This window comes from Syngnathoides biaculeatus, chromosome 21, assembly GCF_019802595.1.
Source record: "Syngnathoides biaculeatus isolate LvHL_M chromosome 21, ASM1980259v1, whole genome shotgun sequence".
NCBI lineage: Eukaryota > Metazoa > Chordata > Actinopteri > Syngnathiformes > Syngnathidae > Syngnathoides > Syngnathoides biaculeatus.
Window position 1 is genome coordinate 5,122,381 of NC_084660.1, and position 12,911 is coordinate 5,135,291.

The window sequence follows — 12,911 nt, forward strand, 5'->3', positions numbered from 1 at the left end:
CGGGTAGTCGACGTCTACCGGCCCGCCGTCAAAAATGGGCAAAGTTGAGGGCGGGACGCGTGTGACGCTTGCGCCGCGTTCATGCACAATAGTTGAAGATGTATGTACGAGTATCTCAGTGGTATATTTGGCATCTGCCTGTGAAAAAAACATGGAAAGTGGAACTTAAATATGTTTTTATTTGTTAAAAAAGAGTTCCCCATACATACCTGCAGGCATCAGAATTTATGCAAAGCAGATCGGGTCGGAGAAAGCAACGACATGCAGGCCCATGTTGGACGTGCTGTTGTGGAGCTCGCGGACAAGATCAACGGCCTGCGGACTCCCTTTGGGCCCCAGCTGGGTGTCCAGCAACGGGACCTTCATCTGATTGGACAACGTGGAAAAGAGCTTTGGTCTCCCATTTATGGAAAAATACAGGAAGTCAAAACACCTTACCTCACTTTACGAAACAAGTAACTATTCAGCATCCAAAGATCCCAAAATGGAGGCAAGAGACTCTCCTTTCACCTGGCGCCCCCCCCCCCCGTTACCTTTCTCTCCCCTCTCGTTTACCCTCTTGCACACTCTCCTGGGGCTTTCACGCCGCTTTCAGCGCCCTCGCAGGCAGGGCGTGGCCCGGGACGGTATCGGACAAGAGAGCGCTGAAGGAAGACTTGAGGTCAGGAGAGTATGACATTGTACGCCTGGTAAATAATAGTTGCCGGGAAGAGGGTGGGGGGGGGGGGTTGGTTGTTATGTAATGAACTGCGGATGGTGGGGACAGAGGCGGTGGAGTACAAAATATAAGAAGTGCCATGAGACATAGTTAAGGATTTCACATTTTTCATTGGATTTTTACCAAAATAATAGTAAAAATTAAAAAAGCAGAATCAGGCGGCTCAATAAGGATTTTTGAGTATTATATACTAAACTGATCAAATGTGAACATTTGGCATTAATAATACTCACATAAGTACAGTGACGTGTTTTCCACGGCGTAATGAATATGTGCTGAGATTCTTTTTTCTTAATAATTCAAACATTTCAAACAGTGTTGGACATGAGACATTATTTCAAAAAGCAAGGAGAGCAGCAAAGTGACATTTTGTTGCCTGTTTTGAATGGGGGGAGGAGTGGAATGGTGAAACATTTTTCAACATATCATGCATATCAAAAAAGAAAGGTAACCAAAAGCTATTTGTGTGACATTTACAGCGTTTATTAAAGATCTTCTCACGTTGGATACAAAATCGCTAGCAATGTTATGTCTTCCCTCTGGGTCGAACACAGAATCTCCCTTTTTGGTGACATGAAACAACAGAAAAATGCCTCACCGTTCTCCGTACATTATTATACATTTGTAAAATCAGGTGTTTTTAGATTCTTTGTCTTAATTAAGTACACTTACAAACAACAAGGGAAAAAAAAACCGTTTTTGGTGTCAAAATGTGCTTGCATATATATATATATTTTTTTTTTTTTTCTTCTTTTTTAATCACCACTGCATTTACTTTGTGTCTGTTCTTCACACCATAAAACAAGTGTTTCTCTTTTAAAAAAAACAAAAAAAAAAATAATCAATGGGGCCTCCTTTACTTCCAACCATTTTAAAACCTGAGTGTGCAGGCCACTCACGTATTTTCCGGACAAGTGAGCGTAGGTTGTCTAAGGCGAGGAGGAGAGCTGTAGTACGCTATTCTATCACAGTTGAAATAAGAGACCCCCCCACGCGCACCACCCCCCCCCCCCCACACACACACACACACACACACATACACAGCCGCACAGCAAGCGATGTCACATTAAGACAAATTCAAATAAACTAGATAAACTTCATGAAGGCCACCGACTGATCGCACATAATCAAGACACGACAACTCACGGCAAGATTGTGGGCCCAACACCGTCCTTGAGGTCTCTTAGAACAGAGAACCTAAAAGGAGATTTTCTCCCACCGTTCCCCAACCCTCGTTTCTTTTGATGAGGGAGGGGATGGTCAAAATATGTCTGGGCAGCCCTCCCAGCAGCCGCGCTCCTTGGCCTCCCAGTAACCGCCCTTATAGATGTGGACCTGCTCACCTGTGATGCGGTCCTGGCAGCGCTCGAACCAAAGTGCCTTGTAGAGGTCGTGAGGCGCGCCTGGAGAGAGAGAGAGAGAGAGAGAGAGAGAGAGAGAGAGAAAAGTCGACGTGAGAGGAGGGGATAAAAACCCCGACCGGGACAGAGGTGAGCGCAGGAAGACGACAAGAGAGGATGGAATACTTGCTTTTCAGTGATGGATCAGTAAGAGAATCCTCATCGACAGCTTTTGAAAAAGAGAATTGCAACATGGATTTTTGCTTCCGTTTCACAAACTTATCGCCACGGCCCCTTGAACAAGAGGGGCCTGAGGTGGTGACTGGTATATTATACTGTAGGAGCTTCAAAGTATCAACTCTCTCCAAAGAGAGACTGCTCAATTTCATTTAAGGTACCCACGGAAATGGCCAAAAATAAGCATAAAGGAAGCGCCGCCCTATGCCGATTGGACAGAAAGTGAAGTGCGTTGGATGCAATTGGGTATGAACCTTCATCGGGATGGCTGGGGGCGCGCTGACTGAAAGCCTCCCTCTCGCGTTCGCGGCGGGCGATGCGCTGCTTCTCTTCCAGCCGCTGCTTCTCGCTGTTGGCCTCGTCCCAGCGACCGTCCTCCATGAGCCGCTGGTCGGGTCGCCGCCGGCTGTCTGTGGGCGCCACGGGTTCCTCGAGCTCGTTTAGAGTGAGCGCCAAGGCGGTGAAGTAGTACATGGTCTCCGCCCCTTCACTGCGGACAAGCACAGACGACAAATAGTCCGCGTTACGGGAAGGAAAGTCTAACAAACACTTAATCCGCGGGTTTTGCAACTCGGGGCATAGCCTTAATAGTTGCCTTTGCGCGAACGTGCTTTGATTAGTGGCCGGATGGACCTGAGATCCCCACACACTTACGGCAAAGGGTTCTTTCGCCACACCTCCCTGGCTTTCAGGGTTTGGTAGACTGTCTTTTGTTTGCCCTCAGAGCCGTTCTCCCCGCCGCGGGTGCTTTGCATCACTCGGGAAAACTCCATCTTCTCATCCCACGTGCCCGACAGCACGTAGTGGGCCTTGCCTTCCTTGTCCATCACCACACCGGTCACCTGAGGAGGGTGTTGACGGGACACAAATATGAACCCTATCAGCCCTCGGGATCAGATTACGCAAAAGGAGGAAAAGAAAGACCTCTCACCTTTCGAGCCACATCTCTGGAAAAGTAACTGTAAGGCGCAAACTTCAAGTGGCAGCGGTCTCCGGTGGTGTGGTTCACCACGTCGATCTCTCCTGACTGAAATTAGAGAACACGTGACGTTCTTCCCGCCCCCCACAAAGGCACCAACGTTCATTTTTTTTTTTTTTTTGCATAATTTGGTGCACTACACTACTGTATTGTTATTTTTGTCTTTAAAGTAGTACTTAGAAAAACCCTTTGTTTTTGGCTTTGTAGGGTATAATGTAAGAAAACCGACTGGTCTGTTGTGCAGTTATCCCCGTTGCTCGTGGGATTTATGAGACTAAAAATATAACTTTTTTTTTTTTTTTAAACATTTAAAATATCCCGAGTCCATGTTTTAGACCAATATCAACTCATTAAAACACAATGAAACGCATCACAAATACATTTGAACGGAAAACAAATTAGACTTTAGACCTTTTTTGAGGGTGTGAAAGGGAAAGCAGGGCTGCACCATTTTAAGATGCTGACGGGGGGTGTGTATTGTCAAAACATGTGAATCTCACCTGGTCAATCCAGAGTTTCCCAACTATGATGTTGTGCACTGTCGTGGTGACTTTCTTCCACGTGTAGTGATTGTTGCCCTTCTCAAAGATGGCGTGAATGGTGCCTGCAGGGAAGCGGACCGTCCCGGTCAAGGTTTCCGACGCCGCTTTCCTTCGTGTTTGTGACGTGCCCCTACCTAACGGCATGATGGAGAGATATTTGCCCCGAAATTTGCTCGCGACGGTGATCTCCTGCCTAAGAGTCCAGCCTCGGTCGGAGATGGCGTGATGGGCAGCTGCCGGTGGGTGGTGGCTGACCTGGGGGAGAGCCGCGTGAGCCGAGGAAATTGGGGAAAACTCGAAAGCTTTGCAGGTATGCAAAGCCTGCTTCACCGGTACAAAGTGGAAACCGTTAATGAATTGCTAAATGGTAAAATGTGAACACACTAAACCCTTTCAATAATTCCAAGTTTTTTGTTGGGGTTTTTTTTGCAGCTACTGCCCAGGTCCCAAAAAGGCACCCTCACCTGCTCACAGAGGGAGCGGTAGCCGCTCTCCCGCCGGCGGTCCAGCTCGTACGTCTCGCCCAGCAACGGGTTGAAGGGCTTGCCCGTGCGGTGGACGGTGGTGGAGTAGGAGGATACGGAGAAGGCGGCCACGTAGCACATCTGCTCGAGCGAGCTGTGGCACTTGGTCGCCTTGTCCAGCAACTCGTGGTACTCCAAGTCCTCGGACAGACGCTGCAGCATGGAAATGGGCTCGTTGAAGTTCACCTGGGCGGATGAAAAGACAAGAGGAGAAGAATGGCATACATTACAACAACAACAACAAAAATAGACTAGAGAAAATTGTTCATAAAATTCCTAATTACGATATAAATAAAAACAAAAAATTAAATCCTGAACAAACATGTATACATGTACAGATCCCGTGGCCACTCACAGGCATGGGAATCTTAGAGAGCTCCTTGCCGATGCAATTTTTCATGATGCTCCACAGGTTGAGCGAATAGTTGGGCTTGTCCGGGATGCGCGTGCGCCGCTTCTTCAGCGGCAACGACTCCTGCGAGGGCGACTCCTGGTTCATGGCCAGAGGCTCCTCATTCAGCTGGAAAGGCAGCGTGCTGAGTGACGTCACAAACTTGAAAGTCCAACGATTTCGACAAGAATTAAGCTGCTGCTTTACAGACATAACCCTCTTTACAAGAAAGCTGTCGAGCGTTGGCCTCACAGTTCCGGAGGACCCGGGTTCAATCCTGGCCCTACCTGTGTGGAGTTTGCCTGTATTCCGTGTGCCTGCGTGGGTTTTCGCCGGGCACTCCGGTTTCCTCCCCCATCCTCAAAAACATGCATTAACCGGAGATTCTAAACGGCCTCTAGGGGTGATTGTGAATCCAACTATTGTCTGTCTTCATTTGCCCTACGATTGGCTGGCAACAAGTTCAGGGCGTACACTGCGTCCTGCCCAATGAGAGCTGGGATAGGCTCCAGCACTCTGGCGACCCTTGTGAGGATAAGCGGCTCAGAAAACAGATGGATAGATGGATTCGCATGGCTTAGTAGCACAGTGGCCAATTCCTCTCATTTGCTTAAAACCTGGTAATGTATTTTTAGCGCCAGTGAAATCTTTTGGGTATTCTGATTGGCTGTAACCTGCGACAGCGTTTCCAATATTGAATCGCGGCAAAAACAGCAGCCGACGGATCGGCGACTCGTGAAAACCGTCACACCACCGTTCAGCCGCATCCCTGGGTGTCCTGCAGACTTAAGAGTCACTTACCGACTGATCATCTGAACACATTTCACTATTGAATCCGCTGGCATTACTGCTCGACCTCCTTGAAGAAAAAAAAAATATATATATATGGCAATTTTCACATTAGTATTAATAACAACAAGAACAAAAAAAAAAGAAGCACGTTTGTCGGCGGTTCGGTGGTATGGCCTTACTTGTGGAAGTGAGGGTCCGCGGGAACAGTAATGAACTCGGGTGCTTCCTCCACAGCGTCGAAGAACTCGTTGTCGTCATCCTCGTCGCTGGCCTCGCCTTTTGCCGCTCCGACTGCGCCTAGCCAATGGCGTGATAAAAATAAATAAATAGCACAATAAAGAGAATCAAGTCTGACTTATTTGAGGAGATTGTGGGGATAAAAATCATAATGTGTCGAACATTGCTCGTGTTGTGATAAAGTCATTTTACAAGCTGCAACGTCAGCATTCGTCATCCATAAAGGAATAAAATTTTGTGACAATACAGTCAAGATAAACAGATGTAATTTTCCGCAATAAAAAATACCAAGTTGAACTATGAGAACAGTCGGGATAAAAAGATTTTTTTGTTCGATAAAGAATCGTAAAATTAAAAGAATGAAGATTTCATTTCTTCAGGTCAAAAGATTTTTCAAGACGAGGTAAAATTAATAGAAAATCGTCACTTTTCAAAGATCATAAAGTCAAAATTTCAGAGATAAATTGTATGATGTGAATTCTGTAGGAATGTAACAGATTAAAATTATGTAATTTTCAGAGACAAAATAACCTAATATGGTGGTAATCATCCTCATATGAAAAGATGTCATTTTCTAAGACATTGTAAAAAGTTTTAATTATAAAGAGAATAAAATAAAACTGAAAATTTCATAGTCGTAATACGCTATCGCAACTTTTACGAGATCAAATATAACAAGAACATAAGCTCATAACGATTAATCATAATACTAATTTTCCGAGAACACAAGTGCAAATTTTTCAGCGGCTGCTGTGACTTGTTACTCTTATTGTCGGCGGCGGGGTTGGCCTGTGCGGCGGCCCCGCGGAAGGCTCGCTCCAAATGGTTGTGCTGCTTGGCCAGCTGCTCCAGGGTCTCCTCCAGTCGCACCCGCTGCTCCCGCTCCGCCTGCAGCGCCTTCTGCCAACGTTTGCTGTGCGCCTGCGCCAGCGCCAGGAAGTCTCGACAGGCCTTAAGAGTTCAATTGGGACGGGGAAAAAAAATTTAAACGGAATTGCGAAAAAGGAACTTGAGTCATTGTAACAACTGCAACGCAAGTATGAAAAAAAAAAAAAGTTTCGATTTAAAATACTACTCATGGTGAGAAGAACGAAGAAGGCGAAAAAAAAAAAAAAGGGGAACAAAAGAGAACAAGAAACACTCCCTACAATCAAACTCCAACCAATGCGAATATACCATTAATTTTTTGGGTCAAACTCCACATACATAAAGTTGTGAGAGGTGTCAAGTGTGCACTGACATTTATCATCGCGTTGGAGGTGATGCGGAACAGCGTGGCTCTCTCCGTCACCTGACGGAATTTATCTCCCGCCTCTCCCGTCAGACGCAAGCTGTCCAGCTCCGACAAAGACCTGCAACACAGTCAGCAAGCGTCATACATTCCTGCCCGTTTCAATTGGGAATAGAGAAATAATCATAATGCAAAAGTAATTACATTTCTTTATACGCAACATCAACGGTAGTTTTATTAGCCCATCTATGGCCTCTTGCGTTGTATGTATTGTTGAATACACACAGCGTGCAATTCTGTTTTATTTTTACTATCAACTGGGAGTGGCAATAAACAACTTGTAACACGTTTTTGAAGAATTGTTCACGAGCTGCTGCTTGGTGTGAGGTTCGCTGCCACCTTTCAGCGCTCAAACTCGGGTCATTTTCATTCATATAGCTCTGAAAGGTTCTCAAAACTGCTTGACATTTGAACCTCGAATTAAAATCACACAACTTTTTTTTTTTTTTAATGCTAACTATGAAACTCGATTTCAATTGCTGATCAAAAACGAATAAGCAAATGAGACACCTCTGGAGAGCGGAGCCATGCTTGGAGATAAGATCGTTGCACGTGCTGAGATCCTCCACCTTGCTGCCCAGGGTCCGGAGCGCCGACTGCACTTCGGAATTCTGCGACCCGCCACCGCCTTTGCCGGAAGGTGCGCTCGGGGGCGACTGAGAGAAGTCGTCACCTGAGTCATCTGTTCACAATGAGGGACAGAACAAATCTGTTCAATTTCCACTTATATGGCTCTTGACGTCGTTTTAAAAGTTGTAAACAGAGTAACTAAAGTTGGAATTTTAGGATACTTTTTTCCCACTAAAATTGTAATATTACAGTAATAGAGAGAAAAATCAATGCAATGTCATACTAAAGTCTCAATTTAACAAGATGACCAGTAACATTACAAATCTTAACACGACAATATCACGAAAGTCAGGATTTTACAAGTATACAATAGTTACCTGCAAATAAAAAAAAATGTAATGTTATGAGAATAAGGTTGTGGCTCCAGGGTAAAAAGAAAAAAAAAAAAAAAAAATCAATGTATTAAAATCAAAAACCTTACTGTAAATCAATTCTATCTACAATGGGAGGACTTTCCCATTATTGCCAGTGCGTCGGTGTGTTTTTTGTGTCTTTTACCCGACTCGGGCTGAAGTCGTGCCGCTTTGGCCTTGGCCAGCTCCAGCGCGGTGATCCAGCGCTGTCGCTCCACCTCGCAGCTGGCCTTCAGGTGGTAAGTCTGCGCCCCGCCGTTGGAGATGACGAAGTTGCACGCGTCGTCCACCGTGATGGTCGCCGTCGCCAGGTTGATGGTGCCGCGGCAAGTGTGCCCCATTTCTGCCTGGGTCCTGAAAAGTCATGACACAAGAAAAGAAAAAAATAGATAAATTAATTAAAAGGTCAGAGAGAGACAGAGAGAGAGACACACACATTCTATATGTAAATAATTATTTGGCCCTGGAAGTCAAAATATGTACAAATTCAGTAACAACGTACATGCATTAAAATATTAAAATGCATTTTTTTATGTTAAAATAAAAAGTGATTTACAAATAATGTTTGGCCTAGTACAATTAAAAAGATGTGTTCTGAAGGTCAAAAGGGAAAAAACAAAATCCTTACAAAATAAAACAATACATTACAAAAATAAGAGGTCCACAAATAAATATGATGGAGTAATTCAAATCACTGCATGGTCATGAAAGCCCTAAAATTGGAGACTATTTATTTAGTGTTGAGAGGCTGAAATGAATCACAACAATGAATGGGATGAAATAGTTGTCAATTAATTTGACATTCCAAGACTTGTCGCTTAATCCTTCTGTTGCTGGACCTCAAACACAAACATTTGAAAAATGAAACTTGGGTGGAAACACCAGGCTGACCAGCTGTCTCTTTTTTTTTTTTGTTCTTCTACTTTCCTGGCCATTGTCATACCTGTAGTAGGACAACAGGCCATTGCTCAAGACGAACCAGCGCCTCTGATAACCCTTAATGTAATTCGTCCACTTGAACACCCATCCCTTGTATGTGTCTCCAGCAGGGGTTGGAGTGGCTGTCTTGGGCTCGGACATGACAACCACCTGAACCTGTAAAACAGAGACAAGAACAAGAGTTTTGGACACTCCGAAAGTGTTGAGCTGGGGCACAGAATCTACTCGCGTTGTGTGGCCTGACAGGTCAAAGTTCAACTAGTGGCAGTGCAAATAACATTATTGTCCCGTCCGTGCTGTGCCACGACCCAAAATGGCAAAACAAACAAACCAAAAAAAAACAAAAAAAAACCATGTTTACCTTTACGTGTCCCTAAGTTGTTAGCCCAAGAAACGGAATGAAGTCACTGCAAATTTCTACACCTAGAAAAGTAGGGAAACCTGGCTACTTAGCTCACGGAGGCTAACTGACCAGCGCGCGAACGTCGACAATGGGGGGCAAAGCGCGACGAAAAACGTCCAGCAATAGCGGCGGGCGGGGCGACAGATGGAAATGCTGCCGTCGAGTGGATGAAACATTTCTCAAAAACCTTGTGAAGAGTGTCCGCTCTACAGCTGCGCACAACTACAGCTAGCTACATCTAGCTAGCCTAGGGTGCCTGCTGGGTCCACCCGGTGCCACGCTTATTGCAGCTCGGGCAGAAACACCCTCAATGCGCATGCGTAGAGGGTCCCGCGACGTGTTAAAAGTCCGGTGCTTTGGCCACAGTTGACGCTCGGTTTTTTCCCTGGAAATGTTGAGTGCAGTTGAGCTCGACACTCAACACGCAAATGACTTAAAAAGAGCGACTCCGGTGGGACTCGAACCCACAACCTTTGAATCACTTCATTGTCAATCTAGAAGTCCAATGCGCTGTCCATTGCGCCACGGAGCCACCTGTTGGTCGTGTGGATAGTACAGTAGATATTGGCATATGCACGGCTCTGTCTGAGGCATTTTTTTAATAACTTGTTAAATAATTCGAAATACAAACAGCGGTCACGTTTGACATGGAACTCATTCATGACAACTTCATTTTGATGCTGACAACTGTGTGCCGTTACTAAAATCGAATTATAATACTAGATGTAATAGTGGTATACATACTAACTCTATAAGTACAAATATCCATCCAGTTTTTGTCATTAATTTGATATGACTCTTGAAAGTCGTGTACTATGGACAAACACCGACCTCTAGCGGCCTAATGTCTTCATTGCGCAAAAATACACATCGCGGTGCATGGTGGGATATGACGTTTTTTCTTTAAAAAAAAAAAAAAAAAAAAACAGCTCAGAGACCCGGTTTTCAAAAGCGTAAAATGGCGTTCACCATGTGCTTTCCGCGCCAAACGTGGCAATAGATCACCTTATTCCAATATATTTTCATCATCGTTTCGATTAGGTTAATTATCGCCAACTTGTAAACGGGATTGTCGTCGAGTTGAACTTGCCGTCCAATCTGATTGGCTTAAGCGAGTCAGGTGACTAAAGCTAGTTTAGCCCGAACCGTTCTGGAGCTCGTTGACTGCCTCCCCTTGTTCGGTGCGCATTCCGGACGATCATCATCATCATCCCCACCATCATCCTCCGGGGGCCCCAACCGCTCCGTTTTTCCCGTCTCAGCATCGATCATGTCAGCGAACATGCGTAATTGCCGCTTCCAAACACTAGTTTGAAGGTTTTCTTTATATATATAATTTTTTATTTGCATTTTTTGATTAAATGCATGCCAATATTTCGTGCTTTCTAGGTCGTGAACGCCACTTCGGGACTCGGGAGTGGATTAAGTTACTGTTGGATTGTTGGTCTGCTCTTTCTTTGTCACGCAGTTTCTCTCCAAATCGCCCGAAAAGAAGCCAGGTAAGCGCTAAACATTATTCGGATTTGACTGTTCGATCACACGCGTGCGCACCTTTTTTTTTTTTTTTTTTTTTTTTTTTAAAAAACACCCAGCAGACAATTGGAATGACGAGCACCGTTGTTCCTGCACCAGGACAGCAGGGTAGAAACAAAAGGAATGTTGCACGGGGCCAACGCAGACAGCGGGCCTCGTTTAAATAGGAGGATAACAGTCCTTCTACGGACCGGCTGCACTTCCACTAAGCATTATTCTTTACTATTTGAAAAAGGGTGTACGGTTACCGGCCCAACCCCGCTTTTTGTGTCTGCAGTCCATTGCGCATTGCATATTACACGTGAAGTGGCCGTTTCGAACAATCGGGAACAAACGTCAAAAAACGAACGCAAGTGAAGATAAACGGGATTTCGTGGACGCAACGCCAAATGTAGTCTTCGTCTGGTACCAAAGTTTCAGCCGAGATTCTCACCTAATTCGCAGCAGGTCGGAGTAAATAAAAAGCCACCGTCGCTTTCACGGGGAAATTTGGTGTCACAGGTGGTTCTGCGAGAACCTGCTTAACTTTCCCTGAGGATCGGTGCGCTGGTAAATTCTTCATGTCTGCTGCTTTTTGCAGCCAAGCAAATAAAGATCATCGATTACTAGGTCACAATCTAGAAACAAAGTCGGTGTCATACATACGGTGAGACCAGGCCAAAGCACGTGCGGCTCCTCTTCTTGACAGGCATAATGTCTTTCCGGCGAGGTGTGGTGCGGCAGAGCAAGTTCCGTCACGTGTTCGCTCAGGCGTGGAAAGCCGAACACTGCCTGGACGACGTCCGAGTGTCGCGGGTGACGTGGGACGGCCCGCTGAGCGCCGTCAACCCCAAGTTCCTGGCTGTCATCGTCGAAGCGGGAGGCGGCGGGGCCTTTCTGGTGGTCCCCATCGGCAAGGTTTCCTTCGATCTCCGCTTTTGCGGATTTTACGCTCGCGCGCTTTGACGACGTTCTCCCTGAAAACAGAGCGGCAGGATCGATCAGTCATGCCCGACGGTGTGCGGCCATGCGGCGCCCGTCTTGGACATTCAGTGGTCTCCCCACGACGACAACATCATCGCGAGCGCTTCCGAGGACTGCGCCGTCAAGGTCCGTCTTTCAAATCCACTTTTAAACGTATCTTTTTTTTTTTTTTTTTTTCTTCCCCCGGAGGTGCCACGCCGCCACGTGGTTGGTCCACGTCTCGTTTGTGCAGGTTTGGCAGATCCCCGACGGGGGTTTGACGGCGCCCGTGACGGAAGCCGTGGTCACCCTGGAGGGGCACAGTAAAAGGGTGGGCATCCTAGCGTGGCACCCGACTGCTTTCAACATCCTCTTGACTGCAGGTAACAAGCACCTTCTGAGGACTCTCTGTCCAATGTCAAAAAAAGGAGTTGACTCGACCTCCTTACCTCCCCCAGGGTGCGACAATGTGATTCTGGTGTGGAACGTGGGAACAGGGGAGCTCGTGTACCAACTGGCCGACGCCCACCCGGACCTGATCTACAGCGTCAGCTGGAACAAGAACGGAAGTGCCGTCTGCACTGTGTGCAAGGACAAGGCCCTGCGCGTGATTGACCCGCGGAGGGGCGCGGTTCTCAAGGTACCCCCCGTCATGGTCACGTTAAAGCCTTCGAGCCTCGTGACGACGGACTCGTGTCCTTCTAGGTGAGAGAAAAGGTCCACGAAGGCACCAGGCCCATGAGAGCGGTCTTCCTCTCCGACGGCAAGATCCTCACTACGGGCTTCAGCCGGATGAGTGAACGACAACTGGCGCTATGGGATACGGTACAAGCATACCTGACAAATTGAAAACTTACAGTGTTTAATGTATCCGATAAGTTGATCTTTTTCCCGGATGCGCGTGGGTGAAATTTCAAAGTCGCCAATTTGCCGTCTTCCAGAAAGATCTCTCTGAGCCGATGGCGGTGCAGGAGATGGACACAAGCAACGGCGTTCTTCTTCCCTTTTACGACCCCGACACGAACATGGTCTACCTTTTGGGGAAGGTGAGGAAATGGGG

General features: G+C 46.4%; 2 protein-coding genes and 1 non-coding gene across 10 annotated transcripts in view; 1 reads left to right on the top strand and 2 right to left on the bottom strand.

The window, feature by feature from the left end:
* On the bottom strand, positions 1-11,673 carry LOC133494484 (oxysterol-binding protein 1-like). Of its 8 annotated transcripts, none has more exons than XR_009793307.1 (19): positions 9,335-9,691; positions 8,978-9,129; positions 8,180-8,388; positions 7,562-7,733; positions 7,001-7,112; positions 6,525-6,711; positions 5,703-5,820; positions 5,533-5,590; positions 4,696-4,860; positions 4,281-4,526; positions 3,951-4,071; positions 3,775-3,878; positions 3,227-3,322; positions 2,950-3,137; positions 2,550-2,785; positions 2,249-2,287; positions 2,062-2,121; positions 210-366; positions 1-138 (listed from the first exon to the last, which is right to left on the bottom strand). XR_009793307.1 is itself a non-coding variant. In XM_061808379.1 (18 exons), the coding sequence occupies exons 2-18, from the start codon at positions 9,112-9,114 to the stop codon at positions 592-594; spliced, it is 2,301 nt and encodes a 766-aa protein (XP_061664363.1). In that variant the 5' UTR covers positions 9,115-9,129; positions 9,335-9,691; the 3' UTR covers positions 373-591. The 8 variants fall into 8 exon arrangements, 5 of the variants coding, with proteins under 5 accessions (XP_061664363.1, XP_061664365.1, XP_061664366.1 ...); XR_009793308.1 differs by lacking the exon at positions 1-138 and adding an exon at positions 534-644 and having other exon boundaries at positions 230-366; XR_009793309.1 differs by lacking the exon at positions 2,249-2,287 and having other exon boundaries at positions 9,335-9,690.
* On the bottom strand, positions 9,820-9,908 carry trnar-ucu (transfer RNA arginine (anticodon UCU)). The gene is given in 2 exon segments: positions 9,820-9,855; positions 9,872-9,908. It is a non-coding gene; the product is annotated as a tRNA-Arg (tRNA).
* coro1b (coronin, actin binding protein, 1B) overlaps positions 11,603-12,911 on the top strand; it is a 2,777-nt gene continuing 1,468 nt past the window's right edge. The window contains exons 1-6 of the mRNA XM_061808388.1: positions 11,603-11,806; positions 11,876-11,998; positions 12,105-12,234; positions 12,310-12,491; positions 12,557-12,676; positions 12,793-12,897. Of these exons, the coding sequence (XP_061664372.1) occupies positions 11,603-11,806; positions 11,876-11,998; positions 12,105-12,234; positions 12,310-12,491; positions 12,557-12,676; positions 12,793-12,897 (864 nt within the window). The remainder of the gene's footprint in view (positions 11,807-11,875; positions 11,999-12,104; positions 12,235-12,309; positions 12,492-12,556; positions 12,677-12,792; positions 12,898-12,911) is intronic.